This window comes from Eptesicus fuscus, chromosome 21, assembly GCF_027574615.1.
Source record: "Eptesicus fuscus isolate TK198812 chromosome 21, DD_ASM_mEF_20220401, whole genome shotgun sequence".
NCBI classification, from domain to species: domain Eukaryota; kingdom Metazoa; phylum Chordata; class Mammalia; order Chiroptera; family Vespertilionidae; genus Eptesicus; species Eptesicus fuscus.
The window spans coordinates 50283651-50310603 of record NC_072493.1 but is presented as its reverse complement, the minus strand read 5'-3'; the positions used below and the strand labels follow the sequence as shown (position 1 = coordinate 50310603).

The 26953-nt window shown below is 59.8% G+C and overlaps 2 protein-coding genes across 6 annotated transcripts; both read left to right on the top strand.

Annotated features, from left to right (window-relative positions):
- The first annotated feature begins 652 nt into the window (after positions 1–652).
- On the top strand, positions 653–3891 carry LOC103304883 (patr class I histocompatibility antigen, A-126 alpha chain-like). 5 transcript variants are annotated; one of them, XM_054710270.1, is made up of 8 exons: positions 653–783; positions 870–1184; positions 1432–1707; positions 2295–2570; positions 2693–2797; positions 3227–3259; positions 3395–3442; positions 3588–3891. In XM_054710270.1, exons 1-8 carry the CDS (start codon positions 711–713, stop codon positions 3590–3592), a joined length of 1131 nt encoding a protein of 376 aa, XP_054566245.1. In that variant the 5' UTR covers positions 653–710; the 3' UTR covers positions 3593–3891. The 5 variants fall into 5 exon arrangements, with proteins under 5 accessions (XP_054566245.1, XP_054566243.1, XP_054566246.1 ...); XM_054710271.1 differs by having other exon boundaries at positions 654–783; positions 900–1184; XM_054710267.1 differs by having other exon boundaries at positions 654–783; positions 1432–1611.
- Positions 3892–8411: 4520 nt separating this feature from the next.
- On the top strand, positions 8412–26554 carry ZNF606 (zinc finger protein 606). The gene is made up of 6 exons (XM_054710212.1): positions 8412–8423; positions 12282–12378; positions 12930–13018; positions 22027–22153; positions 22579–22674; positions 23374–26554. The coding sequence occupies exons 2-6, from the start codon at positions 12348–12350 to the stop codon at positions 25359–25361; spliced, it is 2331 nt and encodes a 776-aa protein (XP_054566187.1). The 5' UTR covers positions 8412–8423; positions 12282–12347; the 3' UTR covers positions 25362–26554.
- Positions 26555–26953: the final 399 nt, after the last annotated feature.

The following is a 26953-nucleotide window of genomic DNA, read 5'->3' as shown; positions in this document are numbered from 1 at the left end:
CTGCTCCTGCCCGTTTCTGTGAGGCCGTCCATGTCTCCATGAGCTGCAGCCACAGGAACAGACAAAACGCAGAAGCAAATGTGAACACCCAGCGCCTCCCAGGGAGACGGGCACGGATGTGACCTGGGAGCAGCCCCCCCTCCCTCCTCCGTGTTCACTTGGGAAATTGGTGATTTTCATAAAAACATGACTCTGTGACCCTCTCACAGGCAGTGAGCATGCGCCGTGAATTCACACTTGTTTCCTCTGTGTGACTCCGTGAGTGGTGACTGTGACAGAGGGAACCACATACACAAGGTTATTGGGGCGCCTCCCTCCTGGGTGAGGCTGCACAGAGATGGTGACCCCAGAACCTTGGAAAGTCCCTGAACAGCACGGCGCCGGGGCCAGGCCTCGGGGAACCGTGTGACGGGCGCTCCGCGCAGGAGGGAGGTCAGGACCGAGTCCAGGGCCCGGGCCTGCGCTCAGGTCTCAGCGGGGGACAGAGTCTGGGGGGGCAGCTCCGCGGTGGGGACTCCCCAGCGCCCTGGTTTCACTTCTCCTCTCCCAACCTGTGTCGGCGCCTCCTTCCTGGATACTCGTGACGCGGCCACACTCCTCACTCCCATTGGCTGGGAGGGTTCCAGAGCAGCCAATCAGCGTCCCCGCGGCTCCCGGTTATAACTCCTCCGCGGAAGCGCCCGGACTCAGAAGGTCCCCCGACGCCGAGGATGCGGGTCATGCGGCCCCCCACCCTCCTCCTGCTGCTCTCGGGGGCGCTGGTCCTGACCCCCAGCCGGGCCGGTGAGTGCGGGGTCGGAGGGGGCGGCTGTGCGGGGAGGAGCGAGCGGACCCGGCGGGGGCGCGGGCCCGGGAAGGCGCGTGTCCAGCCCCGGCCCTGCCCCCCGTCCGCCCCCCAGGCCCCCACTCCATGAGGTATTTCAGCACCATCTGGTCCCGGCCCGGCCGCGGGGAGCCCCGCTTCATCTCCGTCGGCTACGTGGACGACACGCAGTTCGTGCGGTTCGACAGCGACGCGGCGAGTGGGAGGATGGAGCCGCGGGCGCCGTGGATGCAGCAGCCGTGGGTGGAGCGGGAGAGGCCGGGGTACTGGGAGGAGCAGACGCTGGCGGTCAAGGGAACCGCACAGACTTTCCGAGTGAACCTGCAGACCGCCCTCGGCTACTACAACCAGAGCGAGGACGGTGAGCCGCCGCCGGGCCCGTCACCACCCCCCTCCCCACGGACGGGCCGGGGTCGCCCCGAGGGTCCGGGTCCGAGCGTCACCCCGAGGCGGCGGGACCCGCCCGGCCCCCACCCGGGAGGAGCCCGCGGGGACTGTGACCCGATTTCACTTTCAGTTTTGGATTCAGGCCCCGCGGGGGGGGCGGGGCGGGGTGACCGCGGGGCGGGGCTGACCTCGGGGCGGGGCTGACCTCGGGGCGGGGTCAGGGTCTCACACCCTCCAGGTCTTGTCTGGCTGCGACTTGGGACCCGACGGCCGCCTCCTCCGCGGGTACAGTCAATACGCCTACGACGGCACCGACTACATCGCCCTGAACGAGGACCTGACCTCCTGGACCGCGGCCGACATGGCGGCTCAGATCACAAAGCGCAAGTGGGAGGCGGCGGGTGATGCAGAGCATTACAGGAGCTACCTGGAGGGCCTGTGTGTGGACTGGCTCCGTCTTTACCTGGACAAAGGGAAGGAGACCCTGCTGCGCGCAGGTACCAGGGGCCCTGGGGCCGCCCCCTCTCCCCGGGGCTGGGGCTCCTACAAGGAGACAGGACAGGGGGTCAGTGTCAGACACCCCTCCTTGGGGTCAGAGAGGGGGTCCCCTGGATGTCCAGGTCAGGTACCAGAGGGACACCCCCTCCTCTCAGGGACAGGTAGGGGTGCAGGCTCTCCTGGGGTGCAGGGAGACCCCCTGACATAACCCATTAGCGGTTCCCATGGGCCCTGCAGGGGCTCTGGGACCCACGGGGACCTTCTCTCTCAGGCCTTGTGCGCTGCCCCCCACCCCCTGTGTCTGAGGCCTGACCCCAGCTTTTCTGAGTCACGTGGCCTCCACCCAGGTCAGGACCACAAATCCCTTTTCTCCCTCAGAGACCTGCCTCCTGTCCTGGGCTGTGTCTCTCTGATTCTAGAACTTTCTAAAGACTAGGAGGGCCTTCCAGGTGCCTCTGTCCAGACTGGTGTGTGTGCTGTGTGCTCCCTCCCCCACCCAGGTGTCTGTCCACTCTCAGGATGGTCACATGGGCGCTGCTGGAGTGTCCCATGGCGGATGCAGAGTTCCTGCATTTTCTCCCCTCAGACCCTCCAAAGGCACACGTGACCCACCACCCCGTCTCTGCCCGTGAGGTCACCCTGAGGTGCTGGGCGCGGGGCTTCTACCCTGCGGACATCAGCCTGACCTGGCAGCGTGACGGGGAGGACCAGACCCAGGACATGGAGCTGGTGGAGACCAGGCCTGCGGGGGACGGCACCTTCCAGAAGTGGGCGGCCGTGGGGGTGCCCCCTGGCGAGGAGCAGAGATACACGTGCCATGTGCAGCACGAGGGGCTGCCCGAGCCCCTGACCCTGAGATGGGGTGAGGAGGGCCGTGGGCACAGAGCCCCTTCTCAGGGCAGCGGGGCCCCTGGGGGACCTCAGTGGGGTCGGGGCTGAGGCCTGGGGTCAGGGCCCTCACCCTCCCTTCCCTTCTCCTCCCAGAGCCGCCTCCTCAGACCTTCATCTCCATCATCCTGGGCATCGCTGGGGGCCTGGTTCTGCTGGGAGCTGTGGCTGGAGCTGTGATGTGGGGGAGGAGGCGCTCAGGTGGGCAGGGGTGGGGTCTGAGTGTCTGTCCCACTGGGGGTTCAAGCCCAGGTGGACGTGTGTCCCGCCTCATTCACGGGAAGCGCCGTCCCCACGGGTGTGATGGCCAGTGTGGGGCTCTGTGCTCACACTTACTCCTCAGTGAGGCCCGTGGGAAATGAGGGACCAATTTTCACCTGATGATGCTGGTGGTGGGACCCCGTTCCCAGCAGCCCCAGGTCAGAGGGCAGGTCCCTGCTGAGCACAGACCTCCAGCAGGGTGGGGTGGGTCCAGTCCGCACACATGCACTTCCCTCAGGTTTCCTGGTCCTGCCCTGGGTCTGTACACAGGGTTCTGGAAACTTCTCCGGGCCCAGGACTAGGGCTTCCTTTAGGACCTCCTGGCCCTGCCTCCTCCCTGGTCTCTCACGGGATGTTTTCTTCCCGCAGGTGGAAAAGGAGGGAGCTACGCTCAGGCTGCCAGTGAGTATGGAGGGGTGACCCCTGAGTCCCTGGGACAGTGCAGACGGGAGCCATGGGGGATTCCCTCCTCCCCCCATAGTTCCTCCTTAGGCTCCTGCCCTGGGCTCTGACCCCATCCTGGTGTGTCCCCCCCAGGCAGTGACAGTGCCCAGGGCTCTGATGTGTCTCTCTCGGCTGTTAAAGGTGAGACCTGCCGTGGGGAGGGGTGGGCAGAGGGAGGCCTGGGTGGTGGGGAGTCTGTGGGACACTGTGAGCATGAAGTGGGTTTGAGAATGTCACCAGTTCCAGCCACTGCCCTGGATCTGCTCATGATGATTGTCCTCCACAGCGTGAGGAGCTGCCCTGTGGGGACTGAGTGATGGAAGGTGTGTCCACGCTCCCACTTCCTGACTCAGGAACCTCTGATGGGGGGCTGGCCCCGCCCTGCTCCCCACACTTTCCTGTCAGCAGAGGAGGCTTGGCCCTCCCCTCCCTGCCTTTCCTCCCAGGTGCTCTGAGCTGCTACTTCCTGTTCCATATTCTAATGAGATTCTGGCTGTGACTCTGTTCATTTCTTGCCAAGAAGCCTTGGGGGTTAATTAAAGGGGAAGATCCTAAATTCTGCGAGAAAATAAATTGAAGCTTTAAGAACTTCCCAGGTCCCTGTGTTTGCTATTCTGAGGCTGTGGCAGGTGGGACGGGAGGGGCTGTGAGGACGGAGCGTGGTCGGGGCCTGTGCCTGGTCAGTGCCCAGTGCATCGTGGGCTTTGACGTGGTCACTCCTCGGCCGGGTCCCTCTCTGCTCCTCTGACCTTGTCCCTCAGGGGAACCCTGTCCCACCAGGGCCTGTGGTCACAGGGACTCCCATCCCCCAGGCCTTGTCCCGGGTCCTAATGCAGCGCCTCTCCAGGACCCTGGACAGCGAGCTTCCTGGGGCAGGTCAGCCTGGGCTCAGGCCTGGGCCCCGCCCTCCGCCCTCCCCTCCTGGGTGTTTGGTGTTTCTTTGCTCTGGTGGGTGTGATGCCTGTTCCTGTTCTTGGGTGTGAGTCCTGGTCTCATTCTCTGGGCGTCCCCGTCTGACAGACACAGGAGGCAGGTCGCCTGTCACTGTCCCACAGGCCCAGGGTCCCTGCACACAGGAGCCCTCATTGGAGGTGGGTGTTCAGGCTCCTCCCGCTCTTGCCTCCTTCTGGGCCTGGCTGTCCTCCGTCTCTCCCTGAGCCTCCGAGGATTTAGCAGGAGCGGATTCTCCCTCTGAGGTCAGTTCCTGCTGGGACTGTGCTCTGCCCGCCGCCCTCTCTCCCGTCCTTCCCTCCAGTGCTGAGCCCAGTGGGACCCGGGTGTGGGGAGAGGCTGCTGGAGGTTTGGGGGAGCAGCGCTGTGGACGTGCAGGTGCAGTGAGGGCCCCGGGAGGCACCCTGAGCCTCAGCCGCCCCAGGACAGCTGTGCCGGGGCCACAGCCATGAGGTCACTGTGTCGGGAACAGGGCGGGTTCTGTGACGGTGACCCCTCAGCCAGCACTTGGTGACCCTCTGACAGCTGCTGTTCCCTCTGGGGCGCACATGGACCTTGGAGGGACCTCAGGCCGGCCCTGACCCCACAGTGATTCTGACAGCGACATACACCGGCCCCGGTGCTGTGGCTTCCTCTGTACGTGAACGCTCTGCTGACGCTGTGCGTCCTCCACTGAGTGTCCACGGCTTCATGTCTGAACAGCTCTGTGTCCCCTCATCACCATGGGCTTCCTGTGGAAATGCTCAGGGTCACCGTGTCACACCCACTCGCCGGTGGAAGGTCTCACCTTCCATTGACCCCACAAGGGCTGTGAGGCCCAGGGAGTGGGGGGCTCCCCCTCAGGGCGCTGAGCGCAGGCCCCCTGCGGCCTCACAGAGGCAGGTTCTATGGCACAGAGACCGGCTGCCTCTTCCCCAGAGCCAGGAGGGTCTGTGCTGGACGGTGGGGGGTGCTGAGGAGAGGGGTCCCCTGTGGGGGGTGGGGGAGGGGAGAGGGCTTTGTTTGTTTGTTGTCCTCACGGGAGGACATTGTTCCACTGGCTTTTAAGGAGAGAGGAGGGGGAGGGGAGAGACACGGAGAGACACATCCATGTAAGAGACGCACCTATTTGTCGCCTCCAGCGCGGGGATCCCATGGAGCCGGCACCGAGGTCCCTGCCCTTGACCGGATACAGCCTGTGACCTTCAGTCCGAGGGCCGCACTCTCTCCCTCTGAGCAAAGAGGCTGGGAGAGGAGGGTATTGCCATGTGGGGGGTCAGCAGGGGCCTGGTTGGGAAGGGCACTTCTTTTTTTTTTTTTTTTTAATATTTTATTGATTTTTTACAGAGAGGAAGGGAGAGGGATAGAGAGCTAGAAACATCGATGAGAGAGAAACATCGATCAGCTGCCTCCCGCACACTCCCTACTGGGTATGTGCCCGCAACCATGGTACATGCCCCTGACCGGAATCGAACCCGGGACTCTTGAGTCCACAGGCCAACGCTCTGTCCACTGAGCCAAACCGGTCAGGGCTGGGAAGGGCACTTCTTACAGAATATTTTAATTGATTTCAGAGATGGAGGGAGAGGGAGAGGGGATAGCAGCCTGTGGACTGAAGGGCCCCGGGTTCGATTCCGGACAAGGTGTCTTCCCAGCTCGGCCCTGATTCGGGGCGTGTGCAGGAGGCAGCCCATCTATGTGATTCTCTCTCATCGATATTTTTCCCTGTCTTTTCCTCTCCCTTCCACTCTCTCTAAAAATCAATAGAAAAATATCCTCAGGCCGAAACCGGTGTGGCTCGATGGATAGAGCGTTGGCCTGCGGACTGAAAGGTCCCAGGTTCGATTCTGGTCAAGGACATGTATCTTTTTTTTTTTTTTTAAGTTTTGAACTTTAATATATTTTATTGATTTTTTTACAGAGAGGAAGAGAGAGGGATAGAGAATTAGAAACATCGATCAGCTGCCTCTTGCACACCCGCCACTGGGGATGTGCCTGCAACCAAAGTACATGCCCTTGACCGGAATCGAACCTGGGACCCTTGAGTCCGCAGGCCGACGCTCTATCCACTGAGCCAAACCGGTTTTGGCAAGGACATGTATCTTGATTGCGAGCACATCCCCAGTGGGGTGTGTGCGGGAGGCAGCTGATGGATGTTTCTCTCTCATCGATGTTTCTAACTCTTTATCCCTCTCCCCTCCTCCCTGTAAAAAATCAATTAAAAAAATATATATAAAGAAAAAATATCCTCGGTGAGGACTAACAACAACACAAATCACCAAACAGGTCGGTGGTAGGTTAGGTTCCCGTAGGACTTCGCCATCGGGAGCGTGCCTGGGGAGCGATCCCCGATGCTCTCCGCATGGGGCTCCGTGTTCCAGGGAAAGCTCAAAATCGGGTTCCTCTGGGGCAGTGGTCGGCAAACTCATGAGTCCACAGAGCCACCTATCAACAGCACAACGATTGAAATTTCTTTTGAGAGCCAAATTTTTAAAACTTAAACTTCTTCTAACGCCACTTCCTCAACATAGACTCGCCCAGGCCGTGGTATTTTGTGGAAGAGCCATACTCAAGGGGCCAAAGAGCCGCATGTGGCTCACGAGCCGCAGTTTGCTGACCACAGCTCTGGGGGCACAGGTGTAAGAGCCGCTTCCTCTCCATCGTGTGTGGACGGGGAGCATTCCTAACCCGGCGAGAATTCTTAGGAGTTTGTGAGCCAACACAATGCCGTGGCTGGGAAGCAGGATCTCAGGTGCCTCGGAGAAGGACAGCTTCATGGTTTCTCTCTACATTGAAATGGAGGAGGGGTGTCGGGAAGCGGAGGTGGGAGGAAGGTGGGGGTGGGTTACCGGGCCTTAAAGGGGGTGGTCTGGCCGGTTGAGGATAGACACGCTTATTTCCAAGGTGCCTTAACCCAAGGCGCCTTTTTTTAAAAAGCTCTGTGCACAGGAACAGTGTACAGAGCTTTTTAAAAATATCATTTTAAATATATTTTATTGATTTTTTACAGAGGGAAGGGAGAGGGAGAGGGATAGAGAGTTAGAAACATTGATCAGCTGCCTCCTGCACACCCCCCCCCACACACACACTGGGGACATGCATGCACTTGACTGGAATCGAACCCCGGACCCTTCAGTCCACAGGCTGACGCTCCATTCACTGAGCCAAACCGATGAGGGCTTTTTATTATTTTTTATATTTTTATTGATTTCAGGGAGGAAGGGGGAGGGAGGGAGAATCATTGATTGGCTGCCGTCTGCAAGCTCCGCACTGGGCATTGAGTCCCCAGTCTGGGCATCGAGCCCCCAGTCTGGGCATCCAGCCCCCAGTCTGGACATCGAGCCCCCAGTCTGGGCATGGAGCCCCCAGTCTGGGCATGTGCCCTGACCGGGAATGGAACTGTGAGCTCCTGGTTCACAGGTCGATGCTGGCAGAGCCAGGCAGGGCTTTCTTAGGGCAAAGGTCAGCCCGTTCCCGGAGAAGCTGCCTGTCGGGGCCATGACTACCCAGCACACCTGCCCAGTTAAGAACTGAGGCCCTGACCGGTGTGGCTCAGTGGATAGAGCGTCGGCCTGCGGACTGAAGGGTCCAGGGTTCGATTCTGGTCAAGGGCATGTACCTTGGTTGCTGGGCACATCCCCAGTAGGGAGAGTGCAAGAGGCAGCTGAATCCATGTTTCTCTCTTATAGATGTTTCTAACTATCCCTCTTCCTTCCTCTCTCTATATAAAAAAATAAAAATCAATAAATTAAAAAAACGGAATTTAGGGTCCGATCACCCTGTGAGGTTCCATAGGACCCCCCCTTTTTCGTCCACACTTGTAGCTAGGAAACTAAGGGATTCCCCCCAGTAGCTCAGACGTCAAGTTCCTATTGCTCCGTGTGGCTACCCTGAGCTCCCATTTCACGGACGGGCACACTGAGGGGATCACCGGCAAGACAGACACACGCACGCCGCCCCCCACGAGGGGTGGGGAGGGCGCTCAGGGCCCGGAGGGCACCCCCCCGCCTCCATCGGGAGCAGCCCGAGGGGCGGGTAGGACTCCACTCCAGGCGGAGAAGCGCCCAACACCTGCCCCGCCCGCGCGGGCGCCCAAACCGGAAGTGCGCCCCCTGGAACTACAACTCCCAGCAGCCCGCGCGGCGCGCCCGGGTCGACGCCGGGGGCGCGGTCGCCATTGTCCGCGGCCGAGGTGAGGCGGTCGCGGGGACGGCGCGGGGAGGCCTAGGGTATCGGGAGCGCTGGCGGGAGAGGCGGCGCCTCCTTCGGGGCCCCGGGGGCGCCAGAGGGGTCTCGCCCCCGCCCTTCGCGCGGCGGCTGCGCTTCCCGTCCCCGTGGCCCGCGGACCCTGCGCCCCGGTCGTCGGCCGCGCTCGGCGCTGGACGCCCCGACCCCGGCCCCGGCCTAGCGCGCCCGCCTTTGTCCCCCGGGCCGCGCGGGGCGAGCGGCGCGAAACAAAAGCCGAGCGCCCCGTTGTCGCCTCGGGGGGGCGACTGCGGACCAGGTGAGGGGCGCTCGCGGTGGGAATCGGGGCGTGAGGCCGGGCCGGGGGTGGGGGGGGAGGCGCCCCGTTCCCCCCCGGCGGGCGGTTCGGTCCGGCCCGTCGCTTCGGGCGCCGGGGGCGGGGCTGGCGGCCCGGGTCCTCCCCACGCGGCGTGTCCGGCTGCCGACCGCGGGGCTGGGCGGCTCCGGGCTTTTCTTCTCGGACCCCGAGTCCGCCCGCCCCGCCCCGCCGGGGGCGCTGGGCCGCGGGTTGCGGCGCACGGGCCGGGGACCCGCTCCTGCCCGGCCCCGGGGGCGCGGTCGGAGGGAGAGGCGCCTGCGCCCCGGGCGGCGGCGGCGGGTGTTTGTCGCCAAAGCCGATAGAAACGTGGCGGCGGGTGAGGACGGAAACGAGGAAAAGCGAACACCCGGAGCCGGGCGCGGGGGGCGCTGGGCCCGCACCGGGAGGGCACGGGCTTGGGCCCGACGGGCTGCAGCGGACTTTTCTTTTTTTTTTTTTTTTTTGGAAAAACTTTACATAAAATGAACGGATTTGGTGGTTTGTACATTCAAAAAGTTGTGCAGTTGTCCCTAATTATATATATTTTACATATTTAAGGGCATTTGTGTTATACATGTGTGTATAAATATGTACTTTTTATTTTTAATATAGTTTTATTGATTTTTTACAGACAGGAAGGGAGAGGGGTAGAGAGTTAGAAAACATGGACCGGCTGCCTCCTGCACACTCCCCTACTGGGGATGTGCCCGCAAACAAGGTACATGCCCCTGACCGGAATCGAACCCGGGACCCTTCAGTCTGCAGGCCGACGCTCTAGCCACTGAGCCACACCGGTTAGGGCAATATGTACATTTTATTACTTTACTTTTAAATTTTCACTCGAGGATATTTTTCTTTTTTTAAATTATTTTTTATTTTATTCTATTTTTTAAGTATTTCTATTGATTTCAGAGAGGAAGGGAGAAGGAGAGAGAGAAACATCAATGGTGAGAGAGAATCATGGATCGGCTGCCTCCTGCACGACCCCTACTGGGGATGGAGCCTACAACTCGGGCCTGTGCCCTTGACTGGGAATCAAACCCGGGACCCTTCAGTCTGCAGGCCGCGTTCTATCCACTGAGCCAAACCAGCCAGGGCGAGGATATTTTTCTGGTGCTTTTTATTATTTTTTATTTTTTAATTTTTTAAATTGATTTTTTACAGAGAGGAAGGGAGAAGGATAGAGAGCTAGAAACATCCGTGAGAGAGAAACATTGACCAGCTGCCGCCTGCACACCCCCCACTGGGGATGTGCCCGCAACCAAGGTACATGCCCTTGACCAGAGTCGAACCTGGGACCCTTGAGTCTGCAGGCCGACGCTCTATCCACAGAGCCACACCGGTTTCGGCTTTCTGTTGCTTTTTAGAGAGAGTGGAAGAGAGAGGGAAAGACAGAAACACATCACCTGGTGCCTCCTGCATGAGCCCTGACTAGGGCCAGGCCTGGGAGAAGCCTGCAACCGGGGTACTTGCCCTGACCTGAATCGAACCCGGGCCCCTTCGGTCTGCAGGCCGAGGTAGGCCCTATCCACTGAGCCACACCAGCCAGGGCTAAATGTATGGATTTTACATACATATTTAAAGTGACTTCAGTGAGGAAGGAAGCAGGGAGAGAGAGCGAAACATCAGTGATGTGTATGCATCACCCATGGGCACAGACCATAGGGTGCTGAGGGCCTGGGGTGGGCGGGGCGGGCTGGAGGGGGCAATGCGGGGGAAAGGAGCATATGTCATCCTTCCAACAATGACGATTAAGTCCTGACTGGTCTGGCTCAGTGGATAGAGTGTCGGCCTGTGGACTGAAGGGTCCCGGGTTCAATTCCGGTCAAGGGCATGTATCTTGGTTGTGGGCACATCCCCAGTAGGGAGAGTGCAAGAGGCAGCTGAATCGATGTTTCTTATTGATGTTTCTAATTCTATCCCTCTTCCTTCCTCTCTGAAAGTCAGTAAAATATATTTAAAAAAACAATAAAGATTAAGAAAAATACCATCAGTGGTGAGAGAGAGTTACCGATCGGCTGCCTCCTGCTTGCCCCACACGGGGATCGAACCCGCAACCCGGGCATGTGCCCTGACCGGGAATTGAACCTTGACCTCCTGGTTCATAGGTTGATGCTCAATCCTGATCCTCTTTCCAGAACATTCTCATCACCCCTGCCCCCGTGAGGCGGCCCCCCAACCCCAGCCCTCCCCTCAGCCCCGGGAGCCACTTGTGCGTGAGGGTTCCTCACGATCTCTCAGTAGTTCTTGTCGAGTCGACCTGAACGGGGCTGGCTGCCCCTGACGGTTCCTCCCTCTCACCTGGGGGTGCCTTTCTCAGCCTATCCAACCCCCATTTCTCTCCAGAGATCCTCACATTTCTTTAAAGATACATATAATTGTTAAAGTGTTTTATTTCTTGACTTTTTTTTTTAAAATTTTTTTTTTTAATTTCTTTATTGATTAAGGTGTCACATATTTGTCTTCATCCCCCCATTCCCATCCCACACCCCTCCCCACGGATGCCCCAACCCCCTGTTGAACTTAACCATTGGATAGGCTCATATGCATGCACACAAGTCCTTTGGTTGATCTCTCCCCCCTCCTCCCACCCTCCCCTATCCTCCCTCTGAGTCCCGATAGTCCGATCGATGCCTCCTTGTTTCTGGTTCTGTTCTTGTTCCTCAGTCTATGTTGTTCATTTCCCCTAGATGAGCGAGATCATGTGTCACTAGAGATATAAGAACTGAATGTGAGACGAGCAATAATAGTTATGCTGACAGGCAAATGAATCAGTCTGTAGTGAGTTTCTTTCTGGACCAACAGTTCTTTAGAGACCCAATTTCAATGTCCACCAGTTCCTTATGTGTACATGTCAGCACTGACCCCTCAGCTCTGAATGGTGGACAAATGGTGGTAACGGAGGTCCGACTCCCTCTGGTTTGGTCTCGGCCGGACCCAGGGGCGCGTGGCCTCACCCGGGCCCGGGACCCAGCCTCACCCGGACCCAGGATCCGGCTTCACCCGTACCCAGGGGCGCAAGGCCTCACCCGGGCCCAGGGACCCATATTTCTTGACTTTAGAGAGAGAGTAAAGGGGGAGAGAAACATCGACTTGTTCCTCCACTTGCGGGTTGATTCCTGTATGTGCCCTGACGAGGAATCACCCGCAGCCGTGGCGCTCTAACCACTGAGCTGTCCGGCCGGGCAGGCCTGTGTGTGTGGATGTAAACTCTGTTTTCTTCCTGCTCCTGGGACTCTCTCTTACATATTTATTGATTTCAGAGAGGAAGGGAGAGGGAGAGAGACAGGCAGAAACATCAGTGATGAGAGAGAATCATTGGTTGGTCATGGATCGGCTGCCTCCTGCTCGCCCCACACGGGATCGAGCCCTGACAGGAATCGGAGCTGGGACCCTCGTCTGCAGGCTGACGCCCTGTCCACGGAGCCCACCGGGGCCCTCCCTGGGCTGAGCTCTCTGTGGCCCCTGCCTCTGTGGAAAAGGACCGCCTTTGTCTCTGTGTCACAGGTCGGCGCTGCCCTCGCCCTCCGGCTGCACCGACTCGGGGCCCACGCCTGGTCCGGTCACCCCGGAATGGCTGCCACCAGCTCCTGGGCCTCCTGGGGTGAGTCCCTGCCCTGTTCCTCGGGGCCTTCCTGTGGCCGGTGGTCCGAGCTGGGGTGGGGGTGGGGGTGTGGGCTGGGGGCTTCTGGGGCAGAATTAGAACTGAGGGAGGTTTTTATTTATTTTAAACACAAATGACTTTTAAAAAATATATTTTTATTGATTTCAGAGAGGAAGGGAGAGGAGAGAGAGAGAAACATCGACGAGAGAGAATCATCGGTTGGCTGCCTCCTGCATGCCCCCTACTGGAGACCGAGCTGGCAACCCAGGCATGTGCCCTTGGCCGGAACCGAACCTGGGACCCTTTAGTCCACAGGCTGACGCTCTACCCACTGAGCCAAACCAGCCAGAGCGACCTTTTTGTCAGGAGAGTGAGGGTGGGTCTCTCCCCTGCCAGCAGGCCGGGGAGGGCCGGCCGGGCCCACTGAGCGCCCCACTCGGGCCAGGTTGGAGCGGGCGGGCAGGCTCGAGGAGGGGGGGGGGTGGGCAGGGTGGAGCAGGCGGGCACGCTGTGGCAGGGAGAGCTGCTCCACACCTGTGCTTCCTCCCCAGCTCCATGTCCTCAGGACCCTGCCTGGTGCAAGGAGGAGGCCCCCACGGCGGGGAGCAGGGCTGCTGGGCCCCCACAGGCCCCGGAGCAGGTGAGATGGGCTCCCGCTCCCCTGACGGTCACTGTCCCGGTTGTCCCCGGCCACTCCTCCCCCCCCCCCCCCCCGCCGTGTGCTGGTTCCGTGTGCGACAGCTGCTCTGGTAGAGCAGGAGTCAGTCCACGCCTGTCACTCCTGTGCTCAGGGCGGGCTCAGCTCCCACCACCCGAGCCTCGCTGTCACCAGCCCCCTCCCCAGCCCGCCCCCTTTCCCCCCCAGCCCCCCCTCCCCCCCAGCCTGCCCCGCTCTCACCCCAGCCCGCTCCCCCTGAGCCCTCCCCCCCAGCCCACTCCCCCTGGGCCCGCTCCCCCCTGGGCCCGCCCCCTTCCCCCCCAGCCCGCCCCGCTCCCCCTGAGCCCACTCCCCCCCCCCCAGCCCGCTCCTCCCCAGCCCGCTCCCCCTGAGCCTGAGCCCTCTGTGCTGGGAGGTTTGGTGGATGAGGGGCAGCCCCCTGGTTGGCAGGCCCTTCCCCTCCCCTCCTAGTCCCCGCCCCCCTGTGTTGGTGTGGGTTCAGGCTGATGTCTGGTGGGCTGTGCTTGCTGAGGGAGGGAGGACAAGTTGAGCCCTGTGCTGAGGCGTCCCAGAGGGCTTCACTCCGCCCCTGAGGCCTGGCCGCCTGCCTGCCTGCCTGCCTGCCTGCCTGCCTGCCGGGGCTGAGCTCCGGTTTGGGACAGAAGCTGAGGCACTCGGGCAGGCAAGCCCTGGAGGAGCCGAGCCTGCTGTTGCCTTGAGCGGTGTGAGGGGTGGGCAGTGTCTGCACAGTCAGGGGCACAGGCGGGAGGGGGGGCGCCCTGGGAGACTGGACTTGCCTGAGCCAAGAGGACCATCGAGTGAGCATGGCTGGTGTGCAGGGTCGGGCTCAGGTGGTGGGGGCAGAGGAACCAGCCGCCCCAGCCCCAGTGCCGCAGGGCCAGGCCAGGCCCCATCCTGGTGACTGGGAGCCTCGGCGGAGCTGGGAGCAGGAGGGGCGGGGCGTGCGGCTTGGAAGGCGTCTGGCAGGGCTGGGAGAGGGGCTGTGGGAAGCAGCTGGCATTGCAGCGTCAGTCTGGCCGGCCCGGAGCAGGATCTGAGAGAGGAGGGAGTGGAACGGGGACTGAGGCTGGAGGGCCCGAGGGCTCCTGAGAGCGGAGGGGCGATGGTGCCCAGAGCCCTCCCCTCCCGCCCAGCCCCTCCCCTCCCCAGCGGCAGCCACTTAGGAAAAGTTTGCATCTGGCCGGTGGGCTCTGGTTGAGCATCGACCTAGGAACCAGGAGGCCACGGTTTGATTCCCGGTCAGTCAGGGCACAGGCCCGGGTTGTGGCTCCATCCCCAGTGGGGGGCGTGCAGGAGGCAGCCAATCCATGGTTCCCTCTCATCGTTGATGTTTCTCTCTCTCTCCCTTCCTCTCTGAAATCAATAAAAATACATTTAAAATAAAATAAAATAAAAAACGTTTGTTATAACAGCTTCATTAAAACATCATTCCTGGACACACAGTCCACCCGTACAGCGTGCAGGCTTTGGAGGTTCACGGGGCTGAGGAACCGTCACTAGTAGCTGATTGTGGAGCGTTTTTATCCCCACAGGCCGTCCCTCCCCGCCCCTGGCCCCGGCCCCCACAGAGCGCCCCTGCACTGGCCCGTCCTGGACACGTTACGTCGGGGTCACACATGTGTGCCTCTGGTCATGGGTGTGTAGCAGGCGGCAGCACCTTCTCTCCGTGATTCACGAGCCGCCTTTCACTTCCTGCTTCCTGTTCCCAGGCTCTCCTGTTCCCGCTACAGCGAGTGCACGCTCACTGCTGACCTGACCGGCCACGGGAAGGGGACGGCTCATTGCTGTGCTCAGGTCACTTGTTTCTAAACTAAAATGACGAGTCAGCAAACGTGCGATAACACGAACCTCCCCGTTTCCATGGTGGCGGGCTGGCACCGCCGTCCTAGGAGGCGGAGGCCTGAGGCCGGTGGCCAGGTGCTGGGCACGGCCGTTTTCAGGTGCTGTGACCGGCAGCAGTGCAGCCGGCTGGGCTGGAGACGCCGCACTGCGGTCCGGGGGTTCCTGAGAACCGGAGGCTGGTGCTGAGAAAGTGAAACGGGATCAATAACCCCCTCCAGGCCTGAGGAGCATCTCCCCTCACCCCCCCAACCCTCAGGGCCTCGGGAGCACAGAGCCTAGACCCTCTGTTCCCTCCACATTGAACGCCCCTCGTCCCACAGTCTGTCCGGAGCCTGTGGGCGGAGAAGTCCCCGCAGCGGGTGCTCCGGTCCGATACTCCAAACCCTGTACCAGCTGCCGGCCACGTCTGCACGGCCGACGCCCCTCAAACACCCACCTTGCGCTCTGCACCCTCCTGGTCCTGAGAACGCAGTCCGGTGACACGTTCCTCAGCAAGGAGCTTGCACTGAGATAGAAATAAACTGAAATCTGGGGGTTCCAGAGGCCCTTGGGGCCCCAGGGCCCAGGAAGGGGCGCGGTCAGAGCTCAGGCAGGGCAGGAGCCGCCCCAAGATCCCCTGTGGCACAGCCCCCCCGTGGTGAGCCGTGTGGCTGGTGTGCTGGGAGGCTCAGCCCTGGATGCCCGGGTGAGCACGTGTGTGAATCACGTGAGCAGGAGTGGGTGCGAGACCGGGTGGCACGTCTCTGCTGTCCCCCTGGCAGGTGACTGGAGGGGTCACCGTGGGCCGGGCAGGGCCTGCTCTGTCCCCACAGTGTCGGGTAGTGACCTTGGGGGACCCTGGTCCCCACTCCGCCTCCCGTGTCCACCTGGGTTTGCATCCCTGAGGCCCCCGGGAGCTGCAGACCCTGACACGGGCACATTCAGCTGGGGTGCCCGCCCCCCCCCCTCCCCCCCCTGCATCCATGGCCCTTCCAGTTTGACGCCACCTTCGATTCTGGGTGTGCTTTAAGAATAATTTGACCAATTCTGTAATTACTGGAAAATCAGTAAACAGAACATGGTTCTCACCTCTCCAAGGTAACGTTAATCCTGGTCACACGGCCCAGCCCCTCGGAACACCGCGTGGTGTGCGCCTTCATGCTCACGTGCAGGTGATAAGGTTTATTAAAACACACATTACTGATTTCAGAGGAGGGGAGAGAGAAACCTCAATAATGAGAGGATCATGGATCAGCTGCCTCCTGCACGCCCCATACTGGGGACAGCCTGCAATCCGGGCCTGTGCCCTTGACCAGAGGATCGAACCCGGGACCCTTCAGTCCGCAGGCCAACGCTCTCTCCACTGAGCCACACCGGCTAGGGCCGTGGTCGGCAAACTCATTAGTCAACAGGCCAAATATCAACAGTACAACGATTGACATTTCTTTGGAGAGCCAAATTTTTTAAATGTAAACTTCTTCTAATGCTGCTTCTTCAAAATAGACTCGCCCAGGCCGTGGTATTTTGTGGAAGAGCCGCACTCACAGGGCCAAAGAGCCGCATGTGGCTCACAAGCCGCAGTTTGCCGACCATGGGGCTAGGGCAACACACAGAGTCAGCACTCGGCCCACGCGTGTGCGGGGTGGGGGTCAGGGTCACACGCTGTGCCCGTCGAGATGAGGACGCTTCCCTCCAGACGGCTGGGAGCCCGCCTGCCCCCCGGGTTTGCGTCCGACCCGGCCGGCCGTGTGGCACATACGTGTCATCGAGGGGTTTCTGAATGTTGGACGTTTTCCCTGTGATTCGAGCTGCCGCGTGGTCTGGGAAGAGCCAGGACGGTCCCCCCCACACCCCACACCCCCAGCGGCGAGTGCTCTGGTGTGCCTCCCTGATGGCTGGTGGGGAGCCTTTCCTGTCCTCGGGGCTTGGCTGCTCCACGCCGGCCCCTCCGTCTCCGCGGGCTGTGACTTAGCAAACGGCCCTCGGTCCACGGGCTGTGACTTAGCAAATGGAGGCATTGCACACGCGTCCTGGTCGTGGGCCCGCCTGCAGCTCCGCTGAACTGGGCGGGGGGGGGGGGGGGGGGATGTCTCTCTGGGCTGTTCCCAGTAGCTGGTGTGAGCGGACCTGCCGGGTGGCTAGCCGTGTTGTTGTATTTCTTAACCCCCTCCTGCCCTTTGCATTCTGTTCTCACGTGGGGTCTCCGTTAGCTGGTGGGTCCTGAGCGGACCGCCCTGTCTCGTCCTTTTCTTGCTGCGGGTGGAGGGGGGTGGGGGTGGGGACGCCCCCTGGCTCCGGTCCCGGCCTCCTGAGCAGCGCGTCCTCCCTGTCCTCCCGGGAGAGCCCCCCAGTCGGTCACCCCGTGTTCTCACGGGAACCTCCGTGTTCTCCACGGGAACCTCCGTCTTCTCCCGGGAACCTCCGTGTTCTCCACGGGAACCTCCGTGTTCTCACGGGAACCTCCGTGTTCTCCACGGGAACCTCCGTGTTCTCCACGGGAACCTCCGTGTTCTCCACGGGAACCTCCGTGTTCTCACGGGAACCTCCGGTCCACGGCTCGGACGGCAGCTCAGGGGCGAGGACGGCGCTGCCTGGGTCAGTCCTGCCTCCGGGCTCCTCTGCGGGGTCCGCGTTCACCGTCTGAGTCGGGTCTGGTTCCTGAGCGGCCCCTCACCTCCCTCCCTGTCTCTCCTGACAGGTCTCAGGCCCAGCTCCCCAGGCTGGGGCGGGGGCGGGGGGGGCGGGGGGGGAAGGGGAGAACCAGCGGGGCTGGGTGACCAGGCCGGTTCTGTGCCCACCTCCCTGGACCCACCGCGCCCTCCTCTCCCCCTCCTCTCCCCCTCCTCTCCCCCTCCTCTCCGCCGGGGCTGAGAGGCCTCCGCTACTCCATGGCTGCCGCCCCCCTCCAGGCCGAGGCCAGGGCTGCTGGGGCCCTGCCCGCAGGGGTGGCTGGGGGGAGGCAGCTGGCTGCGCTGTCCCGAACCCACCTGTGTGCGGCTGCTCTCTCCTGCCTCCCCGAACCCCGCGCCCCGAGCCCAGTGCCCAGTGCCTCCTGGGCCGCTGTGCCTCACCCCGTGCACCTGTGTCCGGGCTGCCCCCCCGCCCCCCAGGAGCGTGGACAGCCAAGGCCACAGGCCTCTTTGCGTCTCTAGCTGGGATGTTTCTTTCACTTTTTTAAAAACAAAAGCCTTTCTTAAACGTAGGAGGTCTTTAAACAACAGGGGACCTGAAGGGAGGATTGGTCTCCTGTGGCCACGAACACCCCACACGGTGACGGCCCAGTGCAGCCTGCACTGCTCTCCCTCCGGGGCCCAGTCCTCCCGGGGCCCAGTCCTCCCGGGGCCCAGTCCTCCCGGGGCCCAGTCGTCTCGGGGCCCAGTCCTCCCGGGGCCCAGTCCTCCGGGGCCCAGTCCTCCCGGGGCCCAGTCCTCCAGGGGCCCAGTCCTCCAGGGGCCCAGTCTTCCCGGGGCCCAGTCCTCTCAGGGCCCAGTCCTCTCGGGGCCCAGTCTTCTCGGGGCCCAGTCTTCCCGGGGCCCAGTCCTCCCGGGGCCCAGTCCTCCCGGGGCCCAGTCCTCCAGGGGCCCAGTCTTCCCGGGGCCCAGTCCTCCCGGGCCCAGTCCTCCAGGGGCCCAGTCCTCCCGGGCCCAGTCCTCCCGGGGCCCAGTCCTCCGGGGCCCAGTCGTCTCGGGGCCCAGTCGTCTCGGGGCCCAGTCCTCCCGGGGCCCAGTCCTCCCGGGGCCCAGTCCTCCCGGGGCCCAGTCGTCTCGGGGCCCAGTCCTCCGGGGCCCAGTCCTCCCGGGCCCAGTCCTCCCGGGGCCCAGTCCTCCCGGGGCCCAGTCGTCTCGGGGCCCAGTCGTCTCGGGGCCCAGTCCTCCCGGGGCCCAGTCCTCTCGGGGCCCAGTCCTCTCGGGGCCCAGTCTTCTCGGGGCCCAGTCCTCCAGGGGCCCAGTCCTCTCGGGGCCCAGTCCTCCCAGAGCCCAGTCCTCCCGGGGCCCAGTCCTCCCAGAGCCCAGTCCTCCCGGAGCCCAGTCCTCCCAGAGCCCAGTCCTCCCAGAGCCCAGTCCTCCCGGGGCCCAGTCCTCTCGGGGCCCAGTCCTCCGGGGCCCAGTCCTCCCGGGGCCCAGTCCTCCCGGGGCCCAGTCGTCTCGGGGCCCAGTCCTCTCGGGGCCCAGTCCTCTCGGGGCCCAGTCCTCTCGGGGCCCAGTCCTCTCGGGGCCCAGCCAGCTTGGGCTGCACGACACTCCTGTCGGCCTTCCTGAGGTCCCTGTGGGAACACTGGCCCCTCCACTCCCTGTTCAGCACCCTTTTTAAAATATATATATATTTTATTGATCTTTTACAGAGAGGAAGAGAGAGGGATAGAGAGTTAGAAACATCGATCAGCCGAAACCGGTTTGGCTCAGTGGATAGAGCGTCGGCCTGCGGACTGAAAGGTCCCAGGTTCGATTCCGGTCAAGGGCATGTACCTTGGTTGAGGACACATCCCCAGTGGGGGGTGTATAGGAGGCAGCTGATGGATGTTTCTAACTCTCTATCCCTCTCCCTTCCTCTCTGTAAAAAATCAATAAAATATATATTAAAAAAAAAAAAGAAACATCCATCAGCTGCCTCCTGCACACCTCCTACTGGGGATGTGCCCGCAACCAAGGTACATGCCCTTGACCGGAATCGAACCTGGGACCCTTCAGTCCGCAGACCGATGCTCTATCCACTGAGCCAAACCGGTTTCGGCCCGCTCAGCACCCCTTAGTTTAGAGAGAGAAGCGCCGCTGCTCTGGGCCCGTCTCCCACGCCCTGTGCCCTGTGCCCCGTGTGCCCTGTGTGCGCTGCCGGCACCGAACCTGCAGCCTGTGAGTCAGGAATGGGCTCCCACAGCCGAGCCCGCTGGCCGGGCACAGCCTCCTGTAAACCCAGGGCGTTGGCAGCACGTCTCAGTGCTGGTCACCTGGGAGAGGCCTCCTTCACACGGCAGCCTCAGCCCCACAGTGCCCAGTACCCGTCCATGCTCAGTTGTCCCGTGTCCTCCCGCCACCCAGTACCCGTCCCTGCTCAGTCGTCCTGTCCTCCCACCACCCAGTACCCGTCCCTGCTCAGTCGTCCTGTCCTCCCACCACCCAGTACCCGTCCCTGCTCAGTCGTCCTGTCCTCCCACCACCCAGTACCCGTCCCTGCTCAGTCGTCCTGTCCTCCCACCACCCAGTACCCGTCCCTGCTCAGTCATCCTGTCCTCCCACCACCCAGTACCCATCCGTGCTCAGTCGTCCCGTGTCCTCCCACCACCCAGTACCCGTCCATGCTCAGTCGTCCTGTGTCCTCCCACCACCCAGTACCCGTCCCTGCTCAGTCATCCCGTGTCCTCCCACCACCCAGTACCTGTTCGTGCTCAGTTGTCCCGTGTCCTGAAAACGCCTGCTCACAGCTGCTGGCTCGCCTCCAGGCCCATCCCAGGCCCTGCCTTGCGTGGCTTCCTCTGTGGAAGCACCTAGGCCACTGGTCATGTGACTCCCCTGCCTGGCCCTGGAGATGTGGTTGCTGAGTCCCATCCCTGTGCCCGCCCTGCACTGGGGGCTGGGCCGGAGCTGGAGTGGGTTTGGGGTTTGTGTTTTGGCAAGAGTGCTTCCTAGCGGGCGCTGGGTGCTCCTCCTGGCGGAGGGGGCGGCGAGGTGTCTGTGGGCTCAGGGTGCCTGGCTGTCCCCCCTCAGGGGCGGATTGGGGGGCGGGGGAGGGGGAGGTGTCCCAGCCTGACCCTCTGCTGCCTGGTTCCCGGGTGCCTTCCCTCGGACGGAGCGGTCACTGGTCAGTGCAGGGCCCTCCCTGCTCAGCTGCAGACTCTGGAGATTCCACTCCTGTTGTGCCTAGTGGGTGCGGGGTCCCCTGGGGTCTCAGAGGGTGCGGCTTTGAGGCCTCGGAGGGTGCGGCTGGGGGAGCGAGCAGGGCCCTGCCCGTCCACTGGCTGCTGTGACAGGAAGGCATGGGGGCTGGGCTCTCCGCACGGCTCCCCCCCAGGGCACCTCGGAGTAAAGAGGGGCCGGGACCCAGCGGGTAGCACAGCGTCCAGGAAGCGGGCCAGGCCGGCGGGAGGAGGAAGCTGAGACGTGGGCCTCGATGGGGGCGGGCGGGGGGGGCCTTTACCTGCTGTTCAGGACAGGCCCCATCGTCCTGGGAGGGGCGGGAGCAGGTCGGACAGAGGCGGCGGGAGGCCGGCCCCGAGCAGAGGATGCGCAGGGGCAGCAGGGGCGGGAGGCCGGCTGTGGGGTGGGAGGGAGGACGGCACCCGGGGGCCTGGGGGGCCAGAGAGCCAGGCTCCAGGCCCAGGGGAGGGTCACGGTACACAGAGGGCTCACAGCTTCCTCTGCCTCCCCGGGGCCTGCCCTGCGGCCCCTGAGGCTCCCGCTGGCGGCTCCTTTAAGGACCAGACCGACCCTTTCATTGTAACCATCCCCTTGGTTCCAGTTCCTCCTCCCTGTTCCTGTCCCCATGGGTGTTCCTGGATCTGCTTTTCCTAAAATCCTCAGGAGGGACTTGTCAGGAGTCCCCTGCCCAGCAGTGTGACTGGTTCCTGCGGCTGAGTCCTCCCCACCCTGCCCCCCAACCCGGCCTGGTCCTCAGGAAAGAGGGTCTGTGGCCCCAGGACGGGTGTGCGTGTCTGACCCCATCCAGCTCCCAGCCCCCAGCTCAGCTCCCAGGCCCAGCTCCCAGCCCCCAGCCCCCAGCTCCCAGCTCCCAGGCCCAGCTCCCAGCTCCCAGCCCCCAGCTCCCAGCTCCCAGGCCCAGCTCCCAGCTCCCAGCTCCCAGGCCCAGCTCCCAGGCCCAGCTCCCAGCTCCCAGCCCCCAGATCCCAGCTCTGCCTCCGCCCTGTCCGCCTCCTGAGTGCCTGCGTCTCCAGAGAAGGCACTGCCCGGGGTGTCGGTCCGTGCTGTCCCTGTCCCAAGGATGGGCAGGGTCTCAGGAGACGGCCCGTTTGCTGTGGTCGGTTGGCTCAGGTAGCGATCCTCTGAGTCCCGGGCGACCCGCCCTCCGTGAGGTCATTGAAGACACCAGGTGCTTCTCCACGTCCTTTCCTCCCCCGGCTGTCAGCCCCTCCGTCCTTAGGAAGCTCTGAGGGGCCCGGCTCAGGGGGCCTGGGCTGAGGGGCTGTGCTCTTTCAGGAACCGCTGACCTTCCGGGACGTGGCCGTGGACTTCTCCCCGGAGGAGTGGGGGCGGCTGGGCCCTGCGCAGAGGACGCTGTACCGGGACGTGATGCTGGAGACCTTCGGGCACCTGCTCTCCGTGGGTGAGGCAGGGGCTGCCCCGTGACGTGGCGAGCAGTTTCCATTCCCAGACCGTCTGTGCTCCGGCTCCGTGCGCACGGCCTCAGAGGCCGAGAGGAGGCCTGGCCGGCCTGGCTCGGGTTGAGCACGGACCCATGATCCAGGAGGTCATGGTTTGATTCCCCGTCAGGGCTCATGCCCGGTGGCGGGCTCCATCCCCACGGGGGGCGTGCAGGAGGCAGCCGGTCGATGTTTCTCTCTCTCTGTCACTCTCCCTTTAAAACCAATAAGAACATTTGAAAAATAAAGACGGCTGAGATGATCTGGAGCCGAGGTTCAGGGTGAATTCCCGGTGCTTCTCCATCAGGAAGCGGGAGAGTCGGGAGGAAGAGGCGGGGGGGGAGGGGCTCTCCAGGTGACGGACGGTCCCTGCTCCTCCTCCCCGCAGGGGCTCCGGTCGCCAAGCCCGAGGTCATCTCGCTGCTGGAGGCGGGCGCGGAGCCCTGGCGGGTGGCGCAGCCCCGTGCGGGGAGCCCGTGTCCAGGTGAGAGCAGGCGCGGGGGAGGGGCCCTGTCCCTTGTCCAGGGATAGTCCTTTCCCAGTGGAATTACAAAGGACACACTTAATTCTCTCAGCAACAAATTGTGACCTGTGAAGCGTCATACACTAGGGGAAGCTTGCCTGGGGGCCCAGGGTGTTTATTGGGGGTTGGTCACACAGGCGCACACATGACTGGCTGCAACCAGGAAGCTCCAGACTCTGGAAGGAAAGAAGGTGTTCACTGTAAACAATACTGTTTGTACAAACCATGTAGAGAAATTGGTACCCATGCTTCAAAGCCTCAAGCATGTAAAACACTCACAAGTTAGAGCATTCCGAGACCTCGCTTCCTAGGAGTTGGCCAAAGCCCAGTCCTGAAGCAGGCCTTCTTGGGAATGTGCAGTTTGAGCAACTCATGCAGGGCAGTTACCTCTTTCCTGCACACCCTCATCTAGTCTTTCCTTCCTTTTCATGGAAAAATGCTGAATGGATTTTATTAGTACTCAGCACACTTTATGTTGTGGTCACCTGCTTTTGTTCACTCTTTACTATTTCCCTTTTTCCTGTTACGATGCTCCTCTGAGTTGTGAGTCTATTTGAAAGCTAGTTCACACTTGCCGTCTCAATAATATGGACAAAAACCCCACCTCTTACACTCTGTTCTTAGACGTTCTTTCTCATGACCTTGTTCTGTTCACTTCAGAAACGGTGAGAAATCCTGAAAGTAAAGCGTTGATCCCAACACGTCGCATTTTTGAGGAGGAACAATCCCATCGCATGAAGTTGGAACGATACGTGTGGGATGACCCTTGGTTCTCCAGGTTAGAAATTTTGGGATGTGACGACCAATTACAGATGTACCATGTGAACCAGAGTACAGCGATGAGGCAGATGGTCTTCATACAAAAGCAAGTGCTGTCTCAAAGAGGCTCTGAATTCTGTGAACTTGGAGCGGAGTGTGGCCAGAGCTTAAACTTCATTCCCTCTCAGAAAGTTTCTCAACTAGAACATTTCTATCAGCCTGATACACATGCCGAAAGTTGGAGGTGTAAGTCAGCCATCACGTATGCAGATGAGATTACCTGTGAAAATAATGACTATGACACAGCCTTCTACCAGTCCATGCCGCCTGTTCATCCTTCAAGTATGCAAACTGGAGATGCACTTTTCAGACGTTCTGATGCTGTGAAATCTTTCAATCACGTACTGCATTTTGGTGATCATAAGGGAACACACACAGGAGGAAAGCTCTATGCGTATAAGGAATGCCATCAAATCTTTAACCAGAGCCCAGCATGTATTGAACATCCAAGACCTCTTACCAGAGAAAACCAGTATGGTTATAAAGAATATGAGGATATCTTCTTCTTCTCGTCCTTTATGGAGCATCAGAATATTGGCACTGCAGAGAAAGCATATAAATACAACGAATGGGAGAAAGTCTTTGGGTATAACTCATTCCTCACTCAACATACAAGCACTTACACTGCAGAGAAACCCTATGAATACAATGAATGTGGGACCTCTTTCATCTGGAGCTCTTACCTTATCCAACATAAGAAAACTCATACTGGAGAGAAACCTTACGGATGTGATAAATGTGGAAAAGTGTTTAGGAACCGTTCAGCCCTTACTAAACATGAACGGACTCACACTGGAATAAAACCCTATGAATGTAATAAATGTGGGAAAGCCTTCAGCTGGAACTCCCATCTTATCGTACACACGAGGATTCACACGGGAGAGAAACCTTATGTATGTAACGAGTGTGGGAAGTCTTTCAACTGGAACTCCCATCTGATTGGCCATCAGAGGACTCATACCGGAGAAAAACCCTTTGAATGCACTGAGTGTGGGAAGTCTTTCAGCTGGAGCTCCCATCTGATTGCCCACATGAGGATGCATACTGGAGAGAAGCCCTTCAAATGTGATGAATGTGAAAAAGCTTTTAGGGATTATTCCGCTCTCAGTAAACATGAAAGAACTCATTCCGGAGCAAAACCATATAAGTGTACTGAATGTGGAAAGTCCTTCAGCTGGAGTTCCCACCTTATCGCCCACCAGAGAACTCACACGGGAGAGAAACCCTATAACTGTCAGGAATGTGGCAAAGCATTCAGAGAACGCTCAGCCCTCACCAAACATGAAATAATTCATTCTGGAATTAAGCCCTATGAATGTAATAAGTGTGGAAAATCCTGTAGCCAAATGGCTCACCTTGTTAGACATCAAAGGACTCACACGGGAGAAAAGCCCTATGAGTGCAATAAATGTGGGAAATCCTTCAGCCAGAGCTGTCACCTTGTTGCCCATCGGAGAATTCACACGGGTGAGAAGCCCTATAAGTGTAATCAGTGTGAAAGGTCCTTCAACTGCAGCTCTCACCTGATTGCGCACCGGAGAACTCACACTGGAGAGAAACCATATAGGTGTAACGAATGTGGGAAGGCATTTAATGAGAGTTCCTCCCTCATTGTACATCTGAGGAACCATACCGGAGAAAAACCCTACAAATGTAACCATTGCGAGAAGGCTTTCTGCAAGAATTCCTCCCTCATCATTCACCAGAGGATGCACAGCGGAGAGAAGCGCTTTATCTGCACGGACTGTGGGAAGTCCTACAGTGGCCACTCGGCCCTGCTGCAGCACCAGAGGAGCCACAGCGCAGAGAACGTCTGCGAACGGGACTGACGAGAGATGTCCTTTCCTTGTACATTTGATACTTTGGAAAACACCCTATAAGTGTAATCAGGAGGGGTTGTGTTTTAGTGAGCGTTCAGGGAGGCTCTTCCCCTTCCTACTCAATAGAGACATCTAGAAGAAACGTATAAATGAAAATGATAGAGGGAAGCATAGCAGTTACGTACCCTGATTTAATGTCAGGTAATTACAGTGAAGAAAGAAGGCCCCGCACCTCACGGTCCACCAGGATCTTGCTGGAGGAACGTGAATGTAGGGGATGAGACGCCTTTAGTAAGCGATCTCAAGGATTTGTGGGTCAGAGTGCATCGATGGAGGAAAGCCTTGTACTAGGAAGTGTTTCAGCTGGAAATACGCTGTTTTGCATCGAGCTGGAGTATTGGATGGGAAGCTTTATAATAACATTCTGCGTGTAATTATGGAAATACAGATTTTTCTATTAGGGGGAGGATCTGGGTGCCCTTTAAGGAATAGAATATGGAATACTAACTTTGAATTTAAGAAAAAAAATAGTGTTGAATGGGATATTTACTGTTAGTTGAGATTAACCTTAGAAAAACTAGTAAATGAGATTACTAATGGTGGAAAAGTTATTTTCTAGAAGTATGAGGCTGATGTTGTTGGGACAAAAAGTGACATTTAATATCACAGTGTGTCCATGTCCATGGTTTACTCATTGTTGGATGTTTGTAATTTGTTTTAGGCAATCACTGTAAGTTATACTTAGAGACACTGCATCAGAGCACATACCCTGAAGGAATAACAAGGACAGAGAGTTGTATATATATATGTCTACTATAACACCTAAAATTGTGTATGGATAAGGACTGGAAAGACCCATGGATAAATTAACCCAGTTAGTTTTTAAAAATCTTAAAAGTTTTATAAACACATACAGCACTTACCACGTGCTGAGCTTTGTTTTAAATGCTTTTCGGTTATTAATGTGTTCAATCCCCTTAGTTCTATGAGGTGGGTGCTATTATTATCTCAGTTTTACAAATGGAGAAACTGAAGCAGAGATGTTGAGAAGGACACAGCTAGTCCAGAGAGGCCCTGAGATTGTTCGGCTTCGAGTCCATGTGTTTAACCACGGTCATGCCGACTCTCTCCAGCGATGCCCCCTCGTGTTTTTGCTATTGTTCAGTGTTTCTATGGTAGATATTTGCTAATAAAAATCAAGAACTTCCTAAGTGATGAGAACTGAAGTGACCTGCTCTCTGTCCTGGAGGTTCCTGGTAACACGAGGGCTGAGCCCCCTTCGGAGTGTGAAGTCTGGGTCGGACTTTCAGACTCACTGCATTTCCTGGAACCCGGGTCCCTTAACCTCTCACCCCCCGCAGCCCCGAGGCTGAGGCAGAGCAGCAGCTGGAGGACCTGCTGGAGGCGCAGACAAGAAGAATGCTCATCGATGGGTCTCACAGGTCCCTGCCTATGTTTTCTCATCTTCTCCAGATGCAGAGGTGGCCTCACGGCAGAGAGGACTCGGGAAGGCAGCTCACCACAGAGCGGGGAAGGCGCTCGGCGTGCTCCCAGGGGGAGGGGGCTTGGGTGCCTTCTCTCCGGTTGGCACGTTTGTCCTG